The 22,236-nt window shown below is 45.8% G+C and overlaps 1 protein-coding gene across 5 annotated transcripts in view; it reads left to right on the top strand.

The window, feature by feature from the left end:
* The first annotated feature begins 310 nt into the window (after positions 1–310).
* Positions 311–22,236, top strand: part of ZNF236 (zinc finger protein 236) — a 160,523-nt gene continuing 138,597 nt past the window's right edge. For 2 of the 5 annotated variants that reach the window (XM_074383235.1, XM_074383232.1), the window contains exon 1: positions 1,445–1,611. Coding sequence is in view for 2 of the 5 variants with exons in the window: in XM_074383232.1 (XP_074239333.1) it covers positions 1,557–1,611 (55 nt within the window). In the remaining 3 variants the exon portion in view is untranslated. Of the gene's footprint in view, positions 636–1,444; positions 1,612–22,236 lie in introns of those variants that run through there. The other 3 variants (XM_074383234.1, XM_074383233.1, XM_039463864.2) reach the window with 3 other exon arrangements.

Below are 22,236 nucleotides of genomic sequence, written 5' to 3'. Positions count from 1 at the left end.
GCTGGGATGTATTCGTCTTATTTAAGGCAGAGAGAAAAGACTCCCACAGCTATACACAAAACTGATGCGAGGATGAGCAGGAACGAGGCTGTGTATCTGCCATCCAGGTGAGAGAGCATGGCTCAGGGGGAAATACATGTGGGAATGCCTTGGATATGGTTTCCGTATTGGAGACAGATCTTTGGTGAAACTGAGTGAGGGCTGGGGGGCGGGGGAAAGGGTAAGCAACAGTGACTCATAGACACCGCGCAAGAAAACGGACTGAAGTATTTAAAAACATGAATTCCACCAGAAGTATGCTCCATGAACAGCCTCCACTTCCCCAAAGACTCCATGCTTTATGATTCCATTGATACAAAACAGCAAGTAAAAGGCTGGGCACACTGGCTCACACCTGTCACCCCAACACTTTGGGAAGCTGAGGCAGAGGATCGGTTGCAGCCAGGAGCTCCAGAGCAGCCTGGGCAACACAGAGAGACCTCATGTGTACAAAAAGAAAGCGGCGCGGCATGTCGGTGCTCACGTAGTCCCGGCTGTTCGGGAGGCTGGGGAAGGAGGGCTGCGTAAGCCCAGGAGCTCGAGGCTACAGTGAACCCCGCCCGATCGCGTCACTGCCCTGCACCCTGGAAGACGGGGTAAGCGAGACCCACTTTATGTAAAAACATAAATACTTAAAAACTAGTAAATTCAAACTCTAGTGACCAGGGGCAGACGGGAGGGAGCGGGAGGCGGAGGGAGGGCGGCGAGGGTTACGGAGACGGAGGGACACGCTCCCTGCCGACCGCGGGGAAGGCTTCACAGCGTAGACAGGTGTCAAGGCGCAGCGAGCCGCACGCTCATCCGCGACACTGCGCCGCGGCTCGGGGGACGGTCGGGCCGCTCCCCCGGCGCCGCCGGCCTCGCCACCCCGCGCCGCCCGTGGCCGTTACCCGTTCGCAGGCAGCGCCACCCGGGACCGGCACCCGGGAAACGGCCCACTTGAAAGCCCTGCCCCCAGGAAGAGGAACGTTACCGAGGCCGGCCGGGGCGTCCTCAGGCCCGGGTGGCGGTTCCGGGCGCGGCCGGCAGCACGAGGGCGGCGCGGGCAGGGCCGCGCTCCGCGCCGTGCCGGGGCCCGAGGGGACGCGCGCACGCGAGCTCGCGGACACGCTCGAGGCACCCGGCCGCGGCGGCGCCCCTCCACGGCCCGCGGCCCGGCCCGCTGACCCCCGCGCTCCCCTCCGTCCGCGAAGGCCCCGCGGCGCCGCGCATGCGCCCCGCGCCGCCCCCGCCCCCGCCGCGCCCGCGCCCAACGCCCCCACCGCGGCCCGCGGGCCATGGAACCCGCCGAGGCCGGCGCGGTTCGAGCGCTCCGCTGCGCGCGTTCGGGCGCCTTACCCCCGTGAGCCCGGCGGCGCTCGGACCGGGCCGCCCGCCGCCGGGCCGCTCCGCCCGCCTCCGCCGCCGGCCGGGCGCGCCCCCGCCGCCGTGCCCGCGCGTGCGCGCGCCCGCCGCCGCGTGTGAGTGTGAGTGTGAGTGAGTGTGAGTGGGTGTGGGTGCGAGCCGGGCCGCCGACGATGCCGCGGGGCCGCCCCCCGAAGCCCAGGGAGAGCAAGGCGCGCGGCGACTCCGGTAAGGCCCGCGGCCGCGCCCTCGCGCCCCGCCGGCGGCCGGTGCGGGGCCCGCGCCCTGCCAGTCCCCGGATGCGGCGCGGGGGGCGCCGGGAGCGGCGGGGCGGGGGCGGGGGCCGCGCAGACCCGGGCCGCCGCCGCCGCCGACTGGCCGGGCGGGCCGCAGCGCGGGCGGAATGATACGGGCGAGTCGCCGCCCGGCCCCTCCGCGCGCTGGGCCTACTTTCCTGGGCCGGGCGGCGGCTGAGGCGGGAGGCGGGAGGCGGGAGGCGGAAGAGGGCGCGGGCGCGGGCGCGGACGGCCGCCTCCTCCGCGCGCCCTGCCCCCGCCGGCCCGCCCGCGGTCAGCTGCAGGGGAGGCGGCCGCCCCGTGTCCCGTCGGGGGCGGGAGGGCCGCGGGGCCGGCGCTGGGCAGGCGGCCTGGCCGGAGCCGGGGCCTGCGGACGCTGCTCCCGGACGGCGCCCGCTGACCCGGGGACGTGGGGCTCGGCCCACAGGGAGGCCGTGGAGCGCGGGGTCGTGCGCACAGTAGGCGCCATTGTTGTCAGGGAAGCGCGGGGTCCTGCGCACAGTAGGCGCCAGTGTTATTTGGGGAGCGCTATTGGTCATGCAGACAGTAGGCGCCATTGTGATCCGGGAACTGGAACCCTGGGCCTCTGGAGAGCGCCGTGGGTCGTGTACACAGTAGGCGCCATTGTGATCCGGGAACTTGAACCCTGGGCCTCTGCAGAGCGCCGTGGGTCGTGCACACAGTAGGCGCCATTGTGATCCGGGAACTGGAACCCTGAGCCTCTGCAGAGCGCCGTGGGTAGTGCACACAGTAGGCGCCATTGTGATCCGGGAACTGGAACCCTGGGCCTCTGCAGAGCGCCGTGGGTCGTGCACACAGTAGGCGCCATTGTGATCCGGGAACTGGAACCCTGAGCCTCTGCAGAGCGCCGTGGGTAGTGCACACAGTGGGCGCCATTGTGTTCCGGGAACTGGAACCCTGAGCCTCTGCAGAGCGCCGTGGGTAGTGCACACAGTAGGCGCCATTGTGATCCGGGAACTGGAACCCTGGGCCTCTGGAGAGCGCCGTGGGTAGTGCACACAGTGGGCGCCATTGTGTTCCGGGAACTGGAACCCTGAGCCTCTGCAGAGCATCCTGGGTAGTCCACACAGTGGGCGCCATTGTGATCCGGGAACTGGAACCCTGGGCCTCTGCAGAGCGCCGTGGGTCGTGCACACAGTAGGCGCCATTGTGATCCGGGAACTTGAACCCTGGGCCTCTGCAGAGCGCCGTGGGTCGTGCACACAGTAGGCGCCATTGTGATCCGGGAACTGGAACCCTGGGCCTCTGCAGAGCGCCGTGGGTAGTGCACACAGTAGGCGCCATTGTGATCCGGGAACTGGAACCCTGAGCCTCTGCAGAGCGCCGTGGGTAGTGCACACAGTGGGCGCCATTGTGTTCCGGGAACTGGAACCCTGAGCCTCTGCAGAGCGCCGTGGGTAGTGCACACAGTAGGCGCCATTGTGATCCGGGAACTGGAACCCTGGGCCTCTGGAGAGCGCCGTGGGTAGTGCACACAGTGGGCGCCATTGTGTTCCGGGAACTGGAACCCTGAGCCTCTGCAGAGCATCCTGGGTAGTCCACACAGTGGGCGCCATTGTGATCCGGGAACTGGAACCCTGGGCCTCTGGAGAGCGCCGTGGGTAGTGCACACAGTAGGCGCCATTGTGTTCCGGGAACTGGAACCCTGGGCCTCTGGAGAGCGCCGTGGGTAGTGCACACAGTAGACGCCATTGTGTTCCGGGAACTTGAACCCTGAGCCTCTGGAGAGCGCCGTGGGTAGTGCACACAGTAGGCGCCATTGTGACCCGGGAACTTGAACCCTGGGCCTCTGGAGAGTGCCCTGGGTAGTGCACACAGTAGGTGCCATTGTGATCGGGGAACTTGAACCTTGAGCCTCTGGAGAGCGCCCTGGGTAGTGCACACAGTAGGCGCCATTGTGATCCGGAAACTTGAACCCTGAGCCTCTGGAGAGCGCCGTGGGTAGTGCACACAGTAGGCGCCATTGTGACCCGGTAACTTGAACCCTGGGCCTCTGGAGAGCGCCGTGGGTAGTGTACACAGTAGGCGCCATTGTGATCCGGGAACTTGAACCCTGAGCCTCTGGAGAGCGCCGTGGGTAGTGCACACAGTAGGCGCCATTGTGACCCGGGAACTTGAACCCTGAGCCTCTGCAGAGCGCCGTGCGCGCAGTAGGCGCCATTGCTATGTGGGGAGCGCTAGATCGTGCACACAGTAGGCGTCAGGCAGTGTTTTCCGCATTAGTTTATGCTCCGTGGTACCTTGCTAAACTCATGAAATAACTCGGATTTTGTTTTCCAAGGGAGGAGAAAGGCCCAGAATTGAAAAGCAGGCAGACGGACACCAGCGGGCACCCCCAGACTGCGGCCGTCCCGCCGTCACAGGGACTGACCTGCTTTCCGCCCCAGCCCGGAGCCCGAGGAGGGGACTCTCCCGCGCGGGGGAACGGGGCGCCCTCGCCGTTGCTGCGGGTCCCAGGTCGAGGGCAGTGCGGTCGGGCGGCGCTGGGGTTCCCCCGCAGGCCCGGTCACCGTGCGGCTGGAGTGGCGCTCTGCGTTTGCAAAGGGGAGAAGGCACCTCGGACTCTATGGGAGTCGGCGGATTATGCCTCGGCTCCCACTGATTTTTATTTAGCGGCTTAGCGTGGTGACTCAGGTGTTCCCCTTTTCTTGGGGATGAGTAAACTGAGGCTCATTAAAGAGCTTGTGACCAAAGAACACAGGTGCCCCGGAAAAAGGCTGGGCCTGGAAACGATGAAGGATTCTGTGAATCTTGCGGTTAGGAAGAAAGGGGTAATGGGTAGGAATAGACGTAAACGCACTCATAGGCCGCACCCAAGCCGCCATTCTTGTCGGGTTTGCACTCGGTTGGGGTCACTCACACGCACATGAGAGAAACGTGGACGTGGCCGACAGGTGTTTGAATGAGCGCTGGCACACCTCACGGGCCTCTGGCTGCTGGAGAGAGGTTGGCTGCACCGAGACCCAGGTATGGAGATTTCTAGCTGGATGACAGCGGTGCTCAGAATTTTGGTGAGTGGTTGACGGTGTCTGGAAGGAAGCCTTTGTTGCTCATCCCACTGTTTTGGCCTTGATCTTAATTTGTTAGATGTTTAATATTTTTGTTTTGCTTTGTTAATACGCCTTCTGCCAAAAATATTGTAAGGTGCAGTGTCTCAGTTACTTGGAAGAAGGCTTAGCAGAGAGAAAGCCTGTAAAATTTCCGCTGGCACACGTGGGGCACCTATTCCCCCAGTATCCCCCGTGGTCTCCCTGTCCACCTGGTGTTTCCCCTCAAGCCTCGGGAATTATTACTCCATTTCTGTTATCTCCTTGCACACTTCCTAATTTAGTCTTGTGGCTTCTGCTTCGGGAAGGTATTGGCTGTGGGCCCCACCTCTTTCCATCTGCAGCGGTAGCCCCTGTCCGGGCCGCAGGCTGCAGGAGCCTCTCACTGCCCTGCCGTCAGCGTGGATGATCTTGTGAAATGTAAATCAGAGGGCCACACACACACCCTGATTAAAACTCTGCAGTGGCTTCCTCATCCCTGGAACAGAAACCCACATCCCGCAGGACCCTGTGGCTCAGGCCTTGCCTGGCTCTCATTTCTCTTTCCTTGCTCTGGCATGCAACCTTTTGAGTTCCTTCATGCCACGTTAGTTTTTGTCTGGGGCACTTGCCATTTCCTAGACTGAGAAACACCTTTTACTAGTCTGTGTCTCCAGGTGTTTCAGTGTCTTCAGAGAGGCCTTCCTCAGACCTGCTTAAAAGCAACGTTTTCCTTCTTAACACCAGCCCTCTAGCAAAGCGGTTCTCAAACTGGAGTGGATGAACCTCTCGGGGTTCCCTGAGATTTCAGATTCTGTAAGGTAAATACCATAATGAGACTAAGACTATTAGGCTGTTTCACTTGGTTAACTTTTGCGCTAATCGTACTAAAGCAATTGTGGCCACAACTGCTGACACCTTGCTTGAATCTGGGTGATGGTGGTAATACCTAAGAGTCATGCTGCGATATCTTCATGGATCACAGTCAAAAAGGACAGGTTGCACCAGAGAGAATGCAGAGTAGATATGACGATCCAACTGTCTCTTATTCATTGAGACATTAAAAAGATTCATAGGCCGGGCACGGTGGCTCACGCCTGTAATCCTAGCACTTTGGGAGCCTGAGGTGGGTGGATCACGAGGTCAGAAAATCAAAACCAACCTGGCTAACATGGTAAAACTCCGTCCTACTAAAAATGTAAAAACAATTAGCTAGGCGTGGTAGCACACACCTGTAGTCCCAGCTACTTGGGAGGCTGAGGCAAGAGAATCGCTTGAACCCAAGAGGTGGGGGTTGCAGTGAGCCGAGATTGTGCCATTGCACTCTAGACTGGGTAATAGAGCAAGACTCTGTCTCAGAAAAAAAAAAGTATAAAAGGGCCCTGAAACCAAAATGTTTAAGGAACATTGCTCTGTTACTATGCTAATCATGATTCTCATAATTGAAATGGTTTTATTTTCTGTTACCCCATTATGAATTTTATTCCTAAGAAAATTGCAAGGGATGTAGGGATTTTTATTTTTATTTTATTTTTATTTTTTGAGGTAGAGTCTCACTCTGTCACCCAGGCTGGAGTGCAGGGGAACTGTATTGGCTCACTGCAACCTCCATCTCCTGGTTCAAGCAGTTCTCCTGCCTCGGCCTCCCGAGTAGCTGGGATTACAGGCAACCACCACCGTGCCTGGCAATTTTGTTTCTTTTTAGTAGAGATGGGGTTTCACCATGTTGGCCAGACTGATCTCCAACTCCTGACATCAGGTGATCCGCCCTCCTAAGCTTCCCAAAATGCTGAGGTTACAGGTGTTAGCCACCGTGCCCAGCCGGGATGTAGGGATTTTTACAGATAAGGGAATCAAGCTCAGAGCGGATACCTGAAATTTTTTTTATTATTTATTTATTTTTTTTGAGTTGGAGTCTCACTCTGTTGCCTAGGCTGGAGTGCAGTGGTGTGATCTCAGCTCACTGCAACCTCCACCTTCCCGGTTCAAGCGATTCTCTTGCCTCAGCCTCCTGAGTAGCTGGGATTACAGGTGTGAGCCACCACACTTGAGTAATTTTTTTGTTTTTTAGTAGAGATGGGGTTTTACCAATGTTGATCAGGCTTGTCTCCAACTCCTGACCTCAAATGATCCGCCTACCTTGGCCTCCCAAAGTGCTGGCATTACAGGTGAGAGCCACTGTGCCCAGCCTGGATACCTGATCTGGAAGGTCCACCCAGCTAGTGAGTGGCAGAGTTGGGAACTGATCTCCTTTTTAGTCCAAAGCATGCATTTTAGACCTGTTATGGTGGTTCACGCCCATAATCCCAGCACTTTGGGAGGCTGAGGCCAGCAGATCACTTGAGGCCAGGAGTTCGAGACCAGCCTGGCCCACATGGTGAAAATTTTTCTTTTTAGCTTGCTCCGTTACTTGGCCTCATGCTATTTCTTTTTCCTTTTGGAGGGATATTTATAATACTTAGTTTGTTTCTAGAGAGCAGAGACAGGCAGACCATGAACCCAATGTATAAACAGATCTTTTCCTGATTAGATTACCGGTTCAAGAATTTTAGATTTTTTTGGACGAATTCAGGAGCCCAAGGGGAGGGCACCACAGCATAAGCTAGGGGTAGGAGGACTTTAACTTTTTTTTTTTTTTTTTGAGACAGGATCTTCCTGATCTACTTAAAATAGCGTTTCTAGCAATGTCAGGTATCTATCCAAGGATGAAACCATCCAGTCTCCATCATTGAACTTTTTAGGTAGGCAGAAATTTAGAGTATTTATTTATTTATTTTGGAGATGGAGTCTTGCTCTGTTGCCCAGGCTGGAGTGCAGTGGCACAATCGCAACTCACTGCAACCTTTGCCTCTCAGGTTCAAGTGATTCTCCCACCTCAGCCCCCGGAGTAGCTAGGATTACAGGCACGTGCCACCATGCCCTGCTAATTTTTTGTATTTTTAGTAGAGATGGGGTTTTGCCATGTTGGCCAGGCTTGTCTTAAACTCTTGACCTCTGGTGATCTACCTCCCTCGGCCTCAAAGTGCCGGAGTTTAGGAGGCAGCTGGAACTATAAGACCCTTAGGCTTAACTTGCTTCAGGGAGACAGCTTCTACTTCAAATAGTAACTTTCTAACAATGTCAGGTATCTATCCAAGGATGAAACCCTCCACTCTTCATAGTTGAACTTTTTAGGTAGGCAGAAATTTGGACTATTTATTTATTTTGGATTTGGAGTCTTGCTCTGTTGCCCAGGCTGGTGTGCAGCGACATGATCTTGGCTCACTGCAACCTCCGCCTCCTGGGTTCAAACAGTTCTCCAGTCTCAAGTCTCCCAAGTAGCTGAGACCACAGGTGCATGCTGCCATGCCACCACACCGGCCTAATTTTTTGTATTTTAGTAGAGCTGGGGTTTCACATGTTACCCAGGCTGGTCTCGAACTCCTGAGCTCAGTCAATCTGACCACCTCGCCACCGTGCCCAGCCTAGACATGTAGAGAGTATTTAGTATTTTGAAGGAAGTATGATCAGATAACCTCTAAAGATTTTATAATCCTGGTGTTAAGTAGTGACATCACATGGGTTCAAAGTCTTGATTTTTCACGAAAAACAAGCTTGGGAGAAGCCATAGTAAACCGTAATTCCTTATTAGACAAAGTCAATTCCACACTTTTGGAATGCTTATTGTATTTCACGACCTTTACCTTGTCTGTGTGTACAGAGATAGTATGTCTTTGCTTTCAAGAAAGTAGCAGTATTTTTCAAGCTATTTTTTGTCATAGAACTTTTCTTCACATGAGGTATCATGGCAAGGCCTGGAACGGGGCTCTCACCTTTGGCAGCTCATGCATTATGGAATCTCCTGGGGGAGCTTTTTAAAGATCCCAGTGACCAGGCCTCACCCCAGTCCTGTTCCATCAGAGTCTGCGGGTGTGTGTGTGCGTGTGTGTGTGTGTGTGTGTGTGTGTGTATGTGTATGTGTCTCTCGGAGGGGATCGCCAGTGCTTCTCAAGCCCCCCAGCTGATTCCACTGTGTGTCAAGGCTGAGAAGCAAGGCCTGCAGCAGAGCCGTCAGGTTGAAGAGGTCAGGGATTTAGAGAGAGCCTACTCTTCTGAAGTGCCTTCCCTAAAATTTCTCTCAGCATAGTTGGAAACCATTGCTTTAGTGGACTAAAATTAAGAATTTATGCGAGCTATATACTGCCATGAACAAAGATTCCGTGCTCTTAATATAGAAGTCAAAACCTCAAGTTTGTGGGTGAGACAATCATGCAAACTAGTGAAGCTCTTAAAGGTTACAGGTAGTGGCAATTACTCGCAGGCTCTAGGGACTGGGCGAATGGCAGAGCTCTTATTTTGTTCGAAGGAGCAGGCTCCTACTCCACTCCATTTGGTTATTGCCATAGCTTGCGATTTCTTCTTTTTAGTGTTTTTTTTTTTTTTTTTTTTTTTTTTTTGAGATGGAGTCTTGCTGTTTCGCCTAGGCTGGAGTGCAGTGGTGTGATCTTGGCTCACTGCAACCTCCACCTCCTGGGTTCAAGTGATTCTCCCGCCTCAGCCTCCTGAGTAGCTGGGACTACAGGCACGTGACACCATGCCCGGCTGATTTTTTGTATTTTTAGTAGAGATGGTCTCGATCTCATGATGTTGTAATTCGCCTGCCCCGGTACAGGTGTGAGCCACCATGCCCGACCCTCTTCATTTTTAATTGAGACAGAGCCTTGCTCTGTCACTCAGGCTGGAGTGCAGTGGCGTGATCTCAGCTCACTGTACTCCTCCTCCCTGGCTCAAACCATCCTCCCACCTCAGTCTCCCGAGTGTCTGGGACTACAGCCTCATGCCACCATGTCCGGCTAATTTTTGTGTTTTCTGTAGAGATGGGGTTTTGCCATGTTGCTTAAGCTGGTCTCAACCTCCTGGACTCAAGTGATCCCCTGCCTTGGCCTCTGGAAGTACTGTGATTCCAGGCATGAGCCACTGGGCCCAGCCAGCTTATGGTTTCTAAGAGAAGCCAGAAATGTGTCCATTTATTTGAAGCCTCCTCATTGGTACATTTAAGTGACTATTTTAGTGAGGAAAAAACATCTGCCTAGGAAAGTGCACACGTTAAAGGTGAGGAGCTTCCTGAGATTTTCTGTGAGCCAGCACCCCGAGCGTGTTTGTGCCCCTTCCAATCACTGGCCCTCCCCCCACTGTCCTGGCTGGCTTCTGATACCGCATGTTAGCTTTACCTGTTTTTGAACTAAATTGAATTTATAGTATGAAACCATGTTTTTTTTCTGGCTTTATTCATTCAATATTTTTATGAGCTTATTCCTGTTGCTATACAGCAGAACTGTGTTTATTTTGAAAGGGATATAGTATTCCATTATATGAACATACCAGAATTATTCTTCTACTCTTGATATTTGGGTTATTTCCAGTTTTTTGGTTATTTTGAATAAGTGTGGCTACAAACTTTTCTGTATTTCTGGGCCACAGTGGATACAGCCAGCCAGTGACAGTCCTGGCTTCCTCTCCTACCAGCGGGGCATGAGAGTGCTTTTGTTCTCAGCTCAGCGACACTTAGTATCACCTCTCCCAGGGGATCCAGTCTTTTGGCTTCCCTGGACCATATTGGAAGAAGAATTGTCTTGGGCCACGCATAAAATACACTAACACTAATGATAGCTGGTGAGCCAAAAAAAAAAAAAAAAAAGCAAGAAAAAATCTTATAATGTTTTAGGAAAGTTTACAAATTTGTGTTGAGCCACATTCAAAGCTGTTTTGGCCTGGGCCTCGTGTGGGCCATGGATTGAACAAGATTGGCCTGTGTCTTTATTGTTTAGCTGTTTTGGTATGTGTAGTGGTATCTCATTTTGATTTTTATTTTGAGTTTTATGCTAATGTAGTTTTTATGTTTGTCAGCCATTTGTTCTTTTTTGCTAAGCTCCTGTTTAAGACCTTGGCCTGTTTTGCTACTGGGCATATATATTTTAAAATTAATACTTTCTTCCCCCATTCTCACTACTGCACTTGACTAGTCTAAAAAAACAAAGGCTAAAGAAAAAACTTAATACTTTCTTTTCTAGAGCAGTGTCAGGCTTACTCAAAATTGAGCAGATAATATGGAGTGATACTATGGAGATACCTTGTCTCTCCTCACAGTTTCTCATATTACTAACATATTGCGTTAATGTAGTAAGTTGAGCCAGTGTTGATGCATTGTTATTAACTAAAGGCCATAGTTTGCATGAGGATATATTCTCTGGTTTGTGCATTCCATGGTTTGGACAAATGCATGGTGTCTCATATCTGCCTCACAGTGTCATACAGAATAGTTTCACTGCCCTTTGTTCCCTCTATACATCCTTCCCTTCCCTGACCAAGGGCAACCACTGATCTTTTTATTGTCCGTATCATTTTGCCTGCCCCAGAATGTCACATAGTTGGAAGCATTCAGTATGCAACCTTTTCAGGTTGGCTTTGAGTAACAACATTCATTTTTATTCCTCCATGTCTTTTCAAGGCTTAATAGGTGTTTGATTTTGTTGCTGAATAATATTCCACTGTATGGATGTATCACATTTATCCTTTTGCATTTTGGACATCTTGGTTGCTTCCAGTTTTTAGCAATATGAGTAAAGTGGCTTTAAATATTTGTGTGCGGGTTTGTGTTGGACGTAAGTTCTCAAGTCATTGGGGTAAATCCCATGGACTATGACTGCTGGATTCTAAGGTAAAACTATGTTTCGTTTTTTCTAACAGGCTGCCAAACTGTTTTCCAAAGTGGTTGTACCATTTTGTACCAGCAATGAATGAGAGTTTCTATTGTACATCCTAACCAGCATTTGGGATTGATTAGCTTTTTGAATTTTAGCCATTCTTTTAGGAGTGTACTGGATATCTCATTTTAATTTGCAGTTTTCGTTATATGTTTACTTTTCAACATATGATGTTGAACATCTTCTCATAGGCTTCTTTTCCGTCTGTGTATCTTCTTTGGTGAAGAGTTGTATGCTGTTTTATTATTGATTTATGGGAGTTCTTTATATACTCTGGATGAGTTTTTTATAGTCTCCTATTCATTCTTTTAAAGATACCTTCTGATTAAACAAGTTCTTAATACCAACTTGTCACTCCTTTCCTTGAATACTTTTGGGATCTATCTATTATCTAAATAATATTTGACAACTGTAATATTTTCCTATGTTTTCATCTAGAGGCTTTGTTTTACTTCTCACCTTTATTTTATTTATTTGAGGCAGGGTCTTGCTGTGTCACCCAGGCTCTAGTGCAGTGGCGTGATCTTGGCTCACTGCAACCTCTGCTTTCTGGGTTCAAGCGATTCTTGTGCCTCAGCCTCCCAAGTAGCTCAGATGACAGGTGTGTGCCACTACACTTGGCTAATTTTTTGTATTTTCAGTAGAGATGGGGTTTCACCATGTTGGTAAGGCTGGCTTCCAACCCCTGGCCTCATGTGGCTCACCTGCCTTGGCCTCCCAAAGAGCTGGAATTAGAGGTGTGAGCTGCTGCACCCAGCCGTATGTCTCACCTTTATTTTAACACTTCCATCTGAAAGCGATTTGAAAAGAAAAAGGTCAGGATTTCTCCTGACCAATTAATATCTGCACTATTTGTTGGAATTACCGTATGCGTCTGTTTTTGTATACAGTTGCAAATCAGGTGAAGAATTGTTCTGTACCTGCTTTTCCATTGTTGTTGTTGTTGTTGTTCCTGGCTAGTCCATTTCATGCTGTCTTAATGAGCTATTCTGAGTCTTGATATCTAGCATAGGAAATGTAAGTCGTCTACTTAGTTTTCAATTTTTGTGATCATCTTGACAATTGTTGGTATTTTTCAATTTCATGTAGATTTTTGAATCAGCATATATGTTTTCATAAAAGAAAACTTTCTGGAATCTTGATCAAATTACATTGACTCTATCCATAATATGGGTGGAACTAATATCTTTGCAACCTTGAGTCTTTGAATCTGAACATGTTCTCTCCTGTCATTTCTTTCTCATTATCACTTTTCAGTAATGTTTTGGGACTTCAAGATTGAAGACTTATACAAATATTGTTAAATTTACTCCTAGATATTTGATGTTTCCTGAAACTATTGTTGATGGTATTTTTAAAATTTTATTCTCTATATGTTACTTGTTTATAGAAATAAAATAGGTGTTTAAAAATTGATATTCTAGCCAAAGTCTTTTACATATTATTTGTGATAGTTTTTCTGTAGATTCTTTTGGAATTTTCTCTATAATCATATTTGTAAATATCGACAGGTTTATTTCTTCGTTTCTCATCTTTATCATTTTTGTTACTTTTTTTTCTGGCTCATTGTACTGGCTAGGGTCTCTTTTATAATGGTGAATAAATGTAGTGAATGATGGACGTTCTTGACTTGTTCCTAACTGCAGGAGGAAAATTATATTATTAACTAGGGGTTTGTTGTTGGGGTTTTTTTGAGGGGGGGGTGCAGGTAGATATTATTTATCAGATTACATAAGTTTTATTTTTGTTTTGCTAAGTGTTTTTATCATGAATGAGTCTTGTATTTTATCATGTTTATTTTGTATGTATTGTGGTGATCATGTGATTTTTCGTTTCTATTTTGTTGATAGGGTGAAATACATCATTTTTCTAATGGTGAGCCAAACTTACATTCCTGGGATACAAGCAAACTTGTTGTGATGTTATCCTTTTTTGTATATCTGGATTTGATTTGCACATACTTAGGATTTTTATGTCTGTGTTTATGAGCCACAATGGGCTGCACTTTTATGTTTTTATATTACCAGTCTCAAGTTTTGATATCAGTATTTTGCTGGCTTCATAAGATAGGTTGGGAAGTCTTCTTTTATTTTCTTTTCTCTGTAAGAGTTTATAATAAGGTGGACATTACGTTGTTTTAAAATCTTTGGTAGAATTCCCTGTTAGAATCATTTGGGCTTTGAGATTTCTTTGGGGAAATTTTATGTTATTTTTAATTTTTTAAATAATTTAAAAAATAGATGTGAGATCTCGCCATGTTGTCCAAGCTTGTCTTGAGCTCTTAGGCTCAAGCAATCCTCTCACCTAGGCCTCCCAAAGTACTGGAATCACAGGCGGGAGCCACCATGCCTGGGCCTTTTGGGGAAAAATTTAAATTGCAGATTCAATTTCTATAATATATATAAAACAACTCAAGTTTAAAATTTGTGTCAGTTTTGGTAAGTTTTGTTTGTAAGAATCATCTAATATTTTAAGATTTATTAACATAACATTATTCATAAGTATCTCTTGTTCTTCTTTTTATGACTATAGGCTCTGTAGTGATGGTCGTCTTCTTTTCTCTGATGGTGGAGATGGTGCTTTTTCTTAGTTTTTTTCTTAGTCATGACAGGGTTTATCAATTATAATAATTTCAAAGAGCCAAGTTTAGACTTTCAATTCAGTTAATAGATGTTTGTTTTGTATTTCATTAGTTTCTTCTCTTTATCGTTTTCCTCTTCCTACTTTCCTTAGGTTTTTTTTTTCATTTCAAGTTTTAATGAAAGCTTGTATATAAGATTACTTTATTCGTAAACCTTCTCCATTGTTTCCTCCTTGCGTTTGCACTTTTCCTTTTCTACTGGGTGAGATTTGGCTTTCTGCTCCAAGATCTTTCTGTGGTCCTCGTCCAGTTTCGGCCTGGTATGAACCCCCTTGCTGGGTGAATGCGTGCACGGACAGTTGTGCCCTTAGCCCTCTCCTGCTGCACCCGTTCAGTGGAGACGACATATTTCTTCCTGTAAACCTGGACTGCTTTGCCAGCTTGCCCACCTTTATAGTGTCCTCGTACAGCCTGAATTTCGTCATCTTTCAGATGGGCATGGATCGAACATTGTACCTCTCAGCTCTTTGGAAAGAGGGGAAGACATAAGATGCATTGAAATGCCTTTTGTGGTTTTGCTTTGGTCAGAAGTCAAAAAGGGATTGAACTTCATTTTGGTTGCTCTCACTTCAGTGATGGCCGCAAAAGGGAAGGGGACTACATGCTGCTTCCGGTTCTGTACCTATATTTTATTTTCTGGTTTTTTTTTACCCCCAGCTTCTTGATGTGGATACTTAACTAATTTTCAGCTTTTCTTATTTTCTGATATATACATTTACAGTTGTAGGTATTAAGGCTGTTGGCATTTCTGTAGTTTTAACTGCGTCCACCAAATTTTGATATGGTTTATTCTTATCTTCATTAAGTTCAAGATTATTTTCTAATTTCTACTGTGATTTCTCATAAGATATTGAAAAAGATGTGGCCTAATTTTAAAACTACCTTAATTTTCACTGATTTCTAGTTTACTTGGTTTGTTGTCAGAGAACTTACCCTGAATTATTTAATCATTTGAAATCTTCTTGAGTCTTTTCATGTTCTCTGGTTATATTTGGTAAGTGTTTGACATGCACTTGAAAATAACATATCAATTTTTTTTCTGTCACTTAGAAAAGTGTATTAAATATTAAATTCTCCTATAATTGTGAACTTGTCTATCCTTATATTCTGTCAATCTTTTTATTTTGAAGCTACATTTTTAACCGTACAGATTTAAAGATCTTATACTTTCCTGGTATATTAACTGTTTTTGTCTTTATGAAATAAATTATGCTGTATAGTATATCTAGCATGATGTTTGCTGTAAAGCCTCCTTTGTTTAATATTAGTACGCCTGCACCATGACTACTTTGGTTAGTGTTCTAATAGAATTTCTTTTTGCATTCTTTTACAAATGTGTCTCTCTGTCCTTATATGCAAGTTGTATCTCTTGCAAGCAGCCTATAGTTAACTTTTCTAAGTATGGCCTGATAATCTTCGTCTTTAATTGATATGCTGATTTTAAGTATATTTAAGCATGTTTTGAGACATTGTTTTCTGCTTGATTCATCATTTTATGTTCCCTTTTCTTTCTCGCATTCTTTAGGCTCAATAAGTATTTTTAAATGCCATTTATACCTCACCATCCATTAGCCTGCTATTTATACATTCTTTGTAATTTTTTTCTTTGAGACATGGTCACACTCTTCGAGTTGCCCAGGCTGGAGTGCAGTGGTGCGAACATAGCTCCCTGCAGCCCCAAACCTCTGGGTGCAAGTGATTCTCCTGCTTCACTCTCCCAAGTAGCTGGGACTACAGGTGCCCACCACCATGACTGGCTAAATTTTTATCCTTTATTTTTTAAAGACAGGATCTTGCTATGTTGCCCTTAAACTCTTGGCCTCAAATTATCCTCCTGCCTTAGTCTCCCAAGTAGCTGGGACTGCAGGTGTAAGCCACCATTCCTGGCCCTTTTCACCTCTTGATAGTGCCCTTTGATGCACAAAAGTTTTTTATTTGTGTGTTTATTTATTTTGAGACACAGTTTTGCTCTGACACCCAGGCCGGAGTGGTGCCATCTTGGCTCACTGCAATCTCTGCCTCCCAGGTTCAAGTGATTCTTGTGCCTCAGCCTCTGGAGTAGCAGAGATTACAAGCAAATTCTACCATCTCTGGCTATTTTTCTTTTCTTTTCTTTTTTTTTTTGAGACAGAGTTTTACTCTTGTTGCCGAGGCTGGAGTGCAATGGGGCGATATCAGTTCACTGCAACCTCTGCCTCCCGGGTTCAAGTGATTCTCCTGCCTCAGCCACCTAAGTAGCTGGGATTACAGGCATGTGCCACCACGCCCAGCTAGTTTTGTTTTTAGTAGAGATGGGGTTTCTCCATGTTGGTTAGGCTAGTCTCAAACTCCTGACCTCAGGTGATTTGCCCTCTTCGGCCTTACAAAGTATTGGGATTACAGATGTGAGCCACCATGCCCAGCCTCATTAATTTTTGTATTTTTAGTAGAGATGGGTTTTCGCTATGTTGGTCAGGCTGGTCTTGAACTCCTGGCCTCAAGTGATACGCCTGCCTCAGCCTCCCAAAGTGCTGGGATTATAGGCATGAGCCATAGCGCCCATCCTTCACAAAAGTTTTAAATTTTACCGAAGTGTAATTTATGTTTTTTTCCTTTGGTTATTTGTAGCTTTTGGTGTCAGATTTAAGATACTGTTGCCAAATTCATAGTTATGAAGCTTATGTTTTTCTTCTAAGAGTTTTATAGTTTTAGTCCTTAAATTGAAGTCTTTGATCGGATTTAATTTTTGTATACGGTGTGAGGTGAAGTTCGGAATTTTTTTTTTTTTTTTTTTTTTTTTTTTTTGAGACAGAGTTTTACTCTTGCTGCCCAGGCTGGAGTGCAATGGTGGGATCTTGGATCACTGCAACCTCTGCCTCCCAGGTTGAAGCAATTCTCTTGCTTCAGCCTCCCAAGTAGCTGGGATTACAGGCACCTGCCACCATGCCTGGCTAATATTTTTTATTTTAGTAGAGATGGGGTTTCACCATGTTGGCCAGGCTGGTCTTGAGGTGATCCACCTGCCTTGGCCTCCCAAAGTGCTGGGATTACAGGCCACTATGCCCAGCCTTTATTTTTTGCCTGTGTATATCCACTTCTGCTAGAACTGTTTATTGAAGAGACTATTCTTGCCTCATTGAATGATACTGCCATTCTTGTCAGAAATCAGTGGATAACATATATGTGTATTTACTTCTGGACTCTCACTAGTGTCTCTGTCCTTTTGCAAATTTCATACTGTTTTGATGTGGCAATGATACTTTATGTCAAGACACATTAAAATGAATACATAGCCGTTAGAATTAGTTATTTGTGTATCACTCAAAGTCACCTTGAAAATTGCTGGTGGTACCTGTCAGAAGACACTGCATGTTTTTAGGAAATACATACTTTTGCATCACTGGACAGCAAACTAGGCTCAAATACTCAACATCACATTTATCAGCTTAAAAATGCTTGGCAGAGAACATTCAGCGGATGGGTTAAAAGTATGTGGAGTGAAGTATATTGATCTTGGGCACAGTAGTGAGAAAGAGACAACTGTCTTTATTGTGTTAATTTTCATAAAATGATTGTTTAGGAGAGCAACCAGTCTTTCCATCCCATGACTAAGACAGGGCCTTACCAGCTTTAGGGAGATTATGGTTAAGTAAACATTAGAGATTTTTACTGTAGAAAATAATGTATAGCGATATCAACTTTAATGCCTTTATCACTCAGGGACTTCACTGTGGTAGGAGGAGTGCTGTGATATGTGGAAAATCGTGGAAATTTCAGGGATTGTAGTTGTGATGGCTGTGATTCCAGATGGAGTCATAGTTTACGATTTAGTGCAGGAGTTGGCAAGCATTCTTTCTGTCAAGGGTCATATGGAAAATGTTTTAGACTTCATAGGTTGTATGACCTCTGTCGTACATATAGCAGATCTGAGTCGTTTCAGTGAACCTTTGTGTACCAAAAAGGCTAGACCGTAGTTACTTGACCCCCAATCTAGAGGAAAAGATGGGAAGAGAAAACAAGTTATGTTTTATAGCACTTGACTTTTGAGTCAACTATACTGATATATAATATACAGGGAAGAACAGAAATTGTGGTTGGCTCAATGAATCTTTCACAAAGAGAACTCACTTACATAAGCAGTACCCAGATTAAGAAAGAAGACATTGGTGGCACCCTAAGAAATCTTCATTAAGCTCCAGCCCAGTAAGGACCCTCCTCTTTGCTACTAGCCACTTTCCTGATTTCTAACAACAAAGGTTAGTTTTGCCTATTTGTTGACCTTTTTAAATAAAATGAAACCATACAGATTTCTTATATCTGGCTTCTTTTGGTAAAAATGTGAGATGTGTCCATGTTTTTGTGTCACTGTTTGATAGTATTCCATCATAAAAACTGCTCTAACCTATTTGCCCATTCTGCTGTTGGAGGGCATTTGTGTTTTTCGTTGCTGCCCGTTGTAAATTGTGCTACTATGAATGTTTTAAACATGGCTTTTCGGTGCACATACATACACATTTCTGTTGGATTTGTATTATCCAGTGCAACTGCTGGATTATAAGTATTCATGCATTTAGCTTTATTTGATGCTGCAAAATAGTTTTCAAGAGTTGCTATAGCAATTTTCATGCCCTCTGGCAGTATATGAGATTTCCAGTTACTTCATTTCCTCATCAATCCGTGGGATTGTCTGTCTTTTTAATTGTAGCCATCTGATGGGTGTGTGCCTTAAAAAGTATTTTAAAAGTTATCTCACATTTACCATATAACTTGAATCTTAACAACCCTGTGAGTAGATAGGACAGAAATCATTACCCTTATCTTTGGGTACAGAATCAAGCTGAGGGAGTTTATTTATTTGGCTTGCTGGAGACTCACAACTCATAACTTGGCAGGAGTGAGACTCACCCTCAAGTCATCTGACTCCAGGTGCTTATTTATCAGTGTCTTCCCAGTCTCTGCCGTGTATCCATATTTTGATGTACAGATACCCACCTTTGAAGATGCATGTTTTATTGAAAATGGGGACTGAATCTCAGAATGGGCTCTTCACAGTTCTCTGTGGCGCTCTTTGGCTCAACTTGGTCTAAAAGTAAATAAGTGTGTTGTTTTGATGTCCACACAAATTGTTTGTTTGTAGAGGTGAAAATAGAATAATGGCAGTGAACAGAACAAGAAAATATACTATATATAGAAAATTCGTTTTTTTGCATTGTCAATGGAAGCACTCTGCTTTGCAGTATGCTGCTGGATCATTTTCAAAAAGACCCTGTTGCTTTCAGATCCTGAGCCTAGAATTCTTAAAGAGTTCTGGTTAAAGGTGAGACTATAGACACTTGAGGTGTTATTTTATTATAATTTAATATGCTGTGGTTTTGTTTAATTTGGATAATGTTTATGTAGTGCCTGATCATCCATCTTTCCAAGTTTACAGTCTTTCTTTTTGTTTATATATATATATATATATATATATATATATATATATATATATATTTTTTTTTTTTTGCAGTTTAGGTTTTGGGGTACATGTGAAGAACATGCAAGATTGTTGCATAGGTACACACATGGCAGTGTGATTTGCTGCCTTCCTTCTCATCACCTATATCTGGCATTTCTCCCCATGCGATCTCTCCCCAACTCTCCACCCCCTGCTGTCCCTTCCCTATTCCATCTCCTGACAGACCCTAGTGTGTGATGTTCCCTTCCCTGTGTCCATGTGTTTTCATTGTTCAACACCCACCTATGAGTGAGAACATGCGGTGTTTGATTTTCTGTTCTTGTGTCAGTTTGCTGAGAATGATGCTTTCCAGGTTCATCCATGTCCCTACAAATGACATGAACTCATCATTTTTGATGGCTGCATAATATTCCATGGTGTATATGTGCCACATTTTCCCTGTCCAGTCTATCACTGATGGGCATTTGGGTTGGTTCCAGGTCTTTGCTATTGTAAACAGTGCTGCAATGAACATTCGTGTGCATGTGTCCAAATAATAGAACGATTGATAATCCTTTGGATATATACCCAGCGATGGGATTGCTGAGTCAAATGGAATTTCTATTTCTAGGTCCTTGAGGAATCGCCACACTGTCTTCCACAATGGTTGAACTAATTTACACTCCCACAAACAGTGTGAAAGTGTTGCTATTTCTCCACATCCTCTCCAGCATCTGTTGTCTCCAGGTTTTTTAATGATCACCATTCTAACTGGCGTGAGATGGTATCTCAATGTAGTTTTGATTTTCATTTCTCTAATGACCAGTGGTGATGAGCATTTTTTCATATGTTTGTTGGCCTCATGTATGTCTTCTTTTGTAAAGTGTCTGTTCATATCCTTCGCCCACTTTTGAATGAGCTTGTTTTTTTCTTGTAAATCTGCTTTATTTCTTTGTAGATTCTGTATATTAGCCCTTTGTCAGATGGGTAGACTGCAAAAATTTTTTCCCATTCTTTTGGTTGCTGATTCACTCTAATGACTGTTTCTTTTGCCGTGCAGAAGCTGTGGAGTTTGATTAGGTCCCATTTGTCTATTTTGGCTTTTGTTGCCAATGCTTTTGGTGTTTTGGTCATGAAGTCCTTGCCTACACCTATGTCCTGAATGGTTTTGCCTAGATTTTCTTCTAGGGTTTTTATGGTGTTAGGTCTTAAGTTTAAGTCTTTAATCCATCTGGAGTTAATTTTAATGTAAGGTGTCAGGAAGGGGTCCAGTTTCTGCTTTCTGCACATGGCTAGCCAGTTTTCCCAACAACATTTATTTAACAGGGACTCCTTTCCCCATTGCTTGTTTTTGTCAGGTTTGTCAAAGATCAGATGGTTGTAGATGTGTTGTGTTGCCTCTGAGGCCTCTGTTCTGTTCCATTGCTCTATATCTGTTTTGGTACCAGTACCATGCTGTTTTGATTACTGTAGCCTTGTAGTATACTTTGAAGTCTGGTAGTGTGATGCCTCCCGCTTTATTCTTTTTGCTTAGAATTGACTTGGCTATGTGGGCTCTCTTTTGGTTCCATATGAAGTTTAAAGTGGTTTTTTCCAGTTCTGTAAAGAAGGTCATTGGTAGCTTGATGGGGATAGCATTGCATCTGTAAATTACTTTGGGCAGTATGGCCATTTTCACAATATTGATTCTTCCTAACCATGAACATGGAATGTTTCTCCATCTGTTTGTATCCTCTCTTATTTCGTTGAGCAGTGGCTTGTAGTTCTTCTTGAAGAGGTCCTTTACGTTCCTTGTTAGTTGTATTCCTAGGTATTTTATTCTCCTTGTAGCAATTGTTAATGGCAGTTCATTCTGTTTTTTTTTTTTTTTTTTGAGACGGAGTTTCGCTCTCGTTACCCAGGCTTGAGTGCAATGGCGCGATCTCGGCTCACTGCAACCTCCGCCTCCTGGGCTCAGGCAATTCTCCTGCCTCAGCCTCCTAAGTAGCTGGGATTACAGGCACGCGCCACCACGCCCAGCTAGTTTTTTTTTTGTATTTTTAGTAGAGACGGGGTTTCACTATGTTGACCAGGATGGTCTCGATCTCTCGACCTCGTGATCCACCCGCCTCGGCCTCCCAAAGTGCTGGGATTACAGGCTTGAGCCACCGCGCCCGGCCCGGCAGTTCATTCTTGATTTGGCTCTCTTTAAGTCTGTTGCTGGTATATAGGAATGCTTGTGATTTTTACATATTGACTTTGTATCCTGGGACTTTGCTGAAGTTGCTTATCAGTTTTAGGAGATTTTGGGCTGAGACAATGGGGTCTCCTAGATATATAATCATGTCGTCTGCAAATAGAGACAATTTGATTTCCTCCTTTCCTATTTGAATACCCTTTATTTCTTTTTCTTGCCTGATTGCTCTGGCTAGAACTTCCAATACTATATTGAATAGGAGTGGAGAGAGAGGGCGTCGTTGTCTAGTGCCAGATTTCAAAGGGAGTGCTTCCAGTTTTTGCCCAACCAGTATGATACTGGCTGTTGGTTTGTCGTAAATAGCTTCTATTATTTTGAGATATGTTCTGTCAGTACCTAGTTTATTGAGGGTTTTTAGCATAAAGTGCTGTTGAATTTTGTCAAAGGCCTTCTCTGCATCAATTGAGATAATCATGTATTTTTTGTCTTTATTTCTCTTTATGTGGTGAATTATGTTTACAGACTTGCGTATGTTGA

Source organism: Saimiri boliviensis, chromosome 13 (genome assembly GCF_048565385.1).
Source record: "Saimiri boliviensis isolate mSaiBol1 chromosome 13, mSaiBol1.pri, whole genome shotgun sequence".
Taxonomy (NCBI): domain Eukaryota; kingdom Metazoa; phylum Chordata; class Mammalia; order Primates; family Cebidae; genus Saimiri; species Saimiri boliviensis.
Note: the sequence above shows the minus strand (reverse complement) of the source record. Positions and strands in the feature narration are given on the sequence as shown.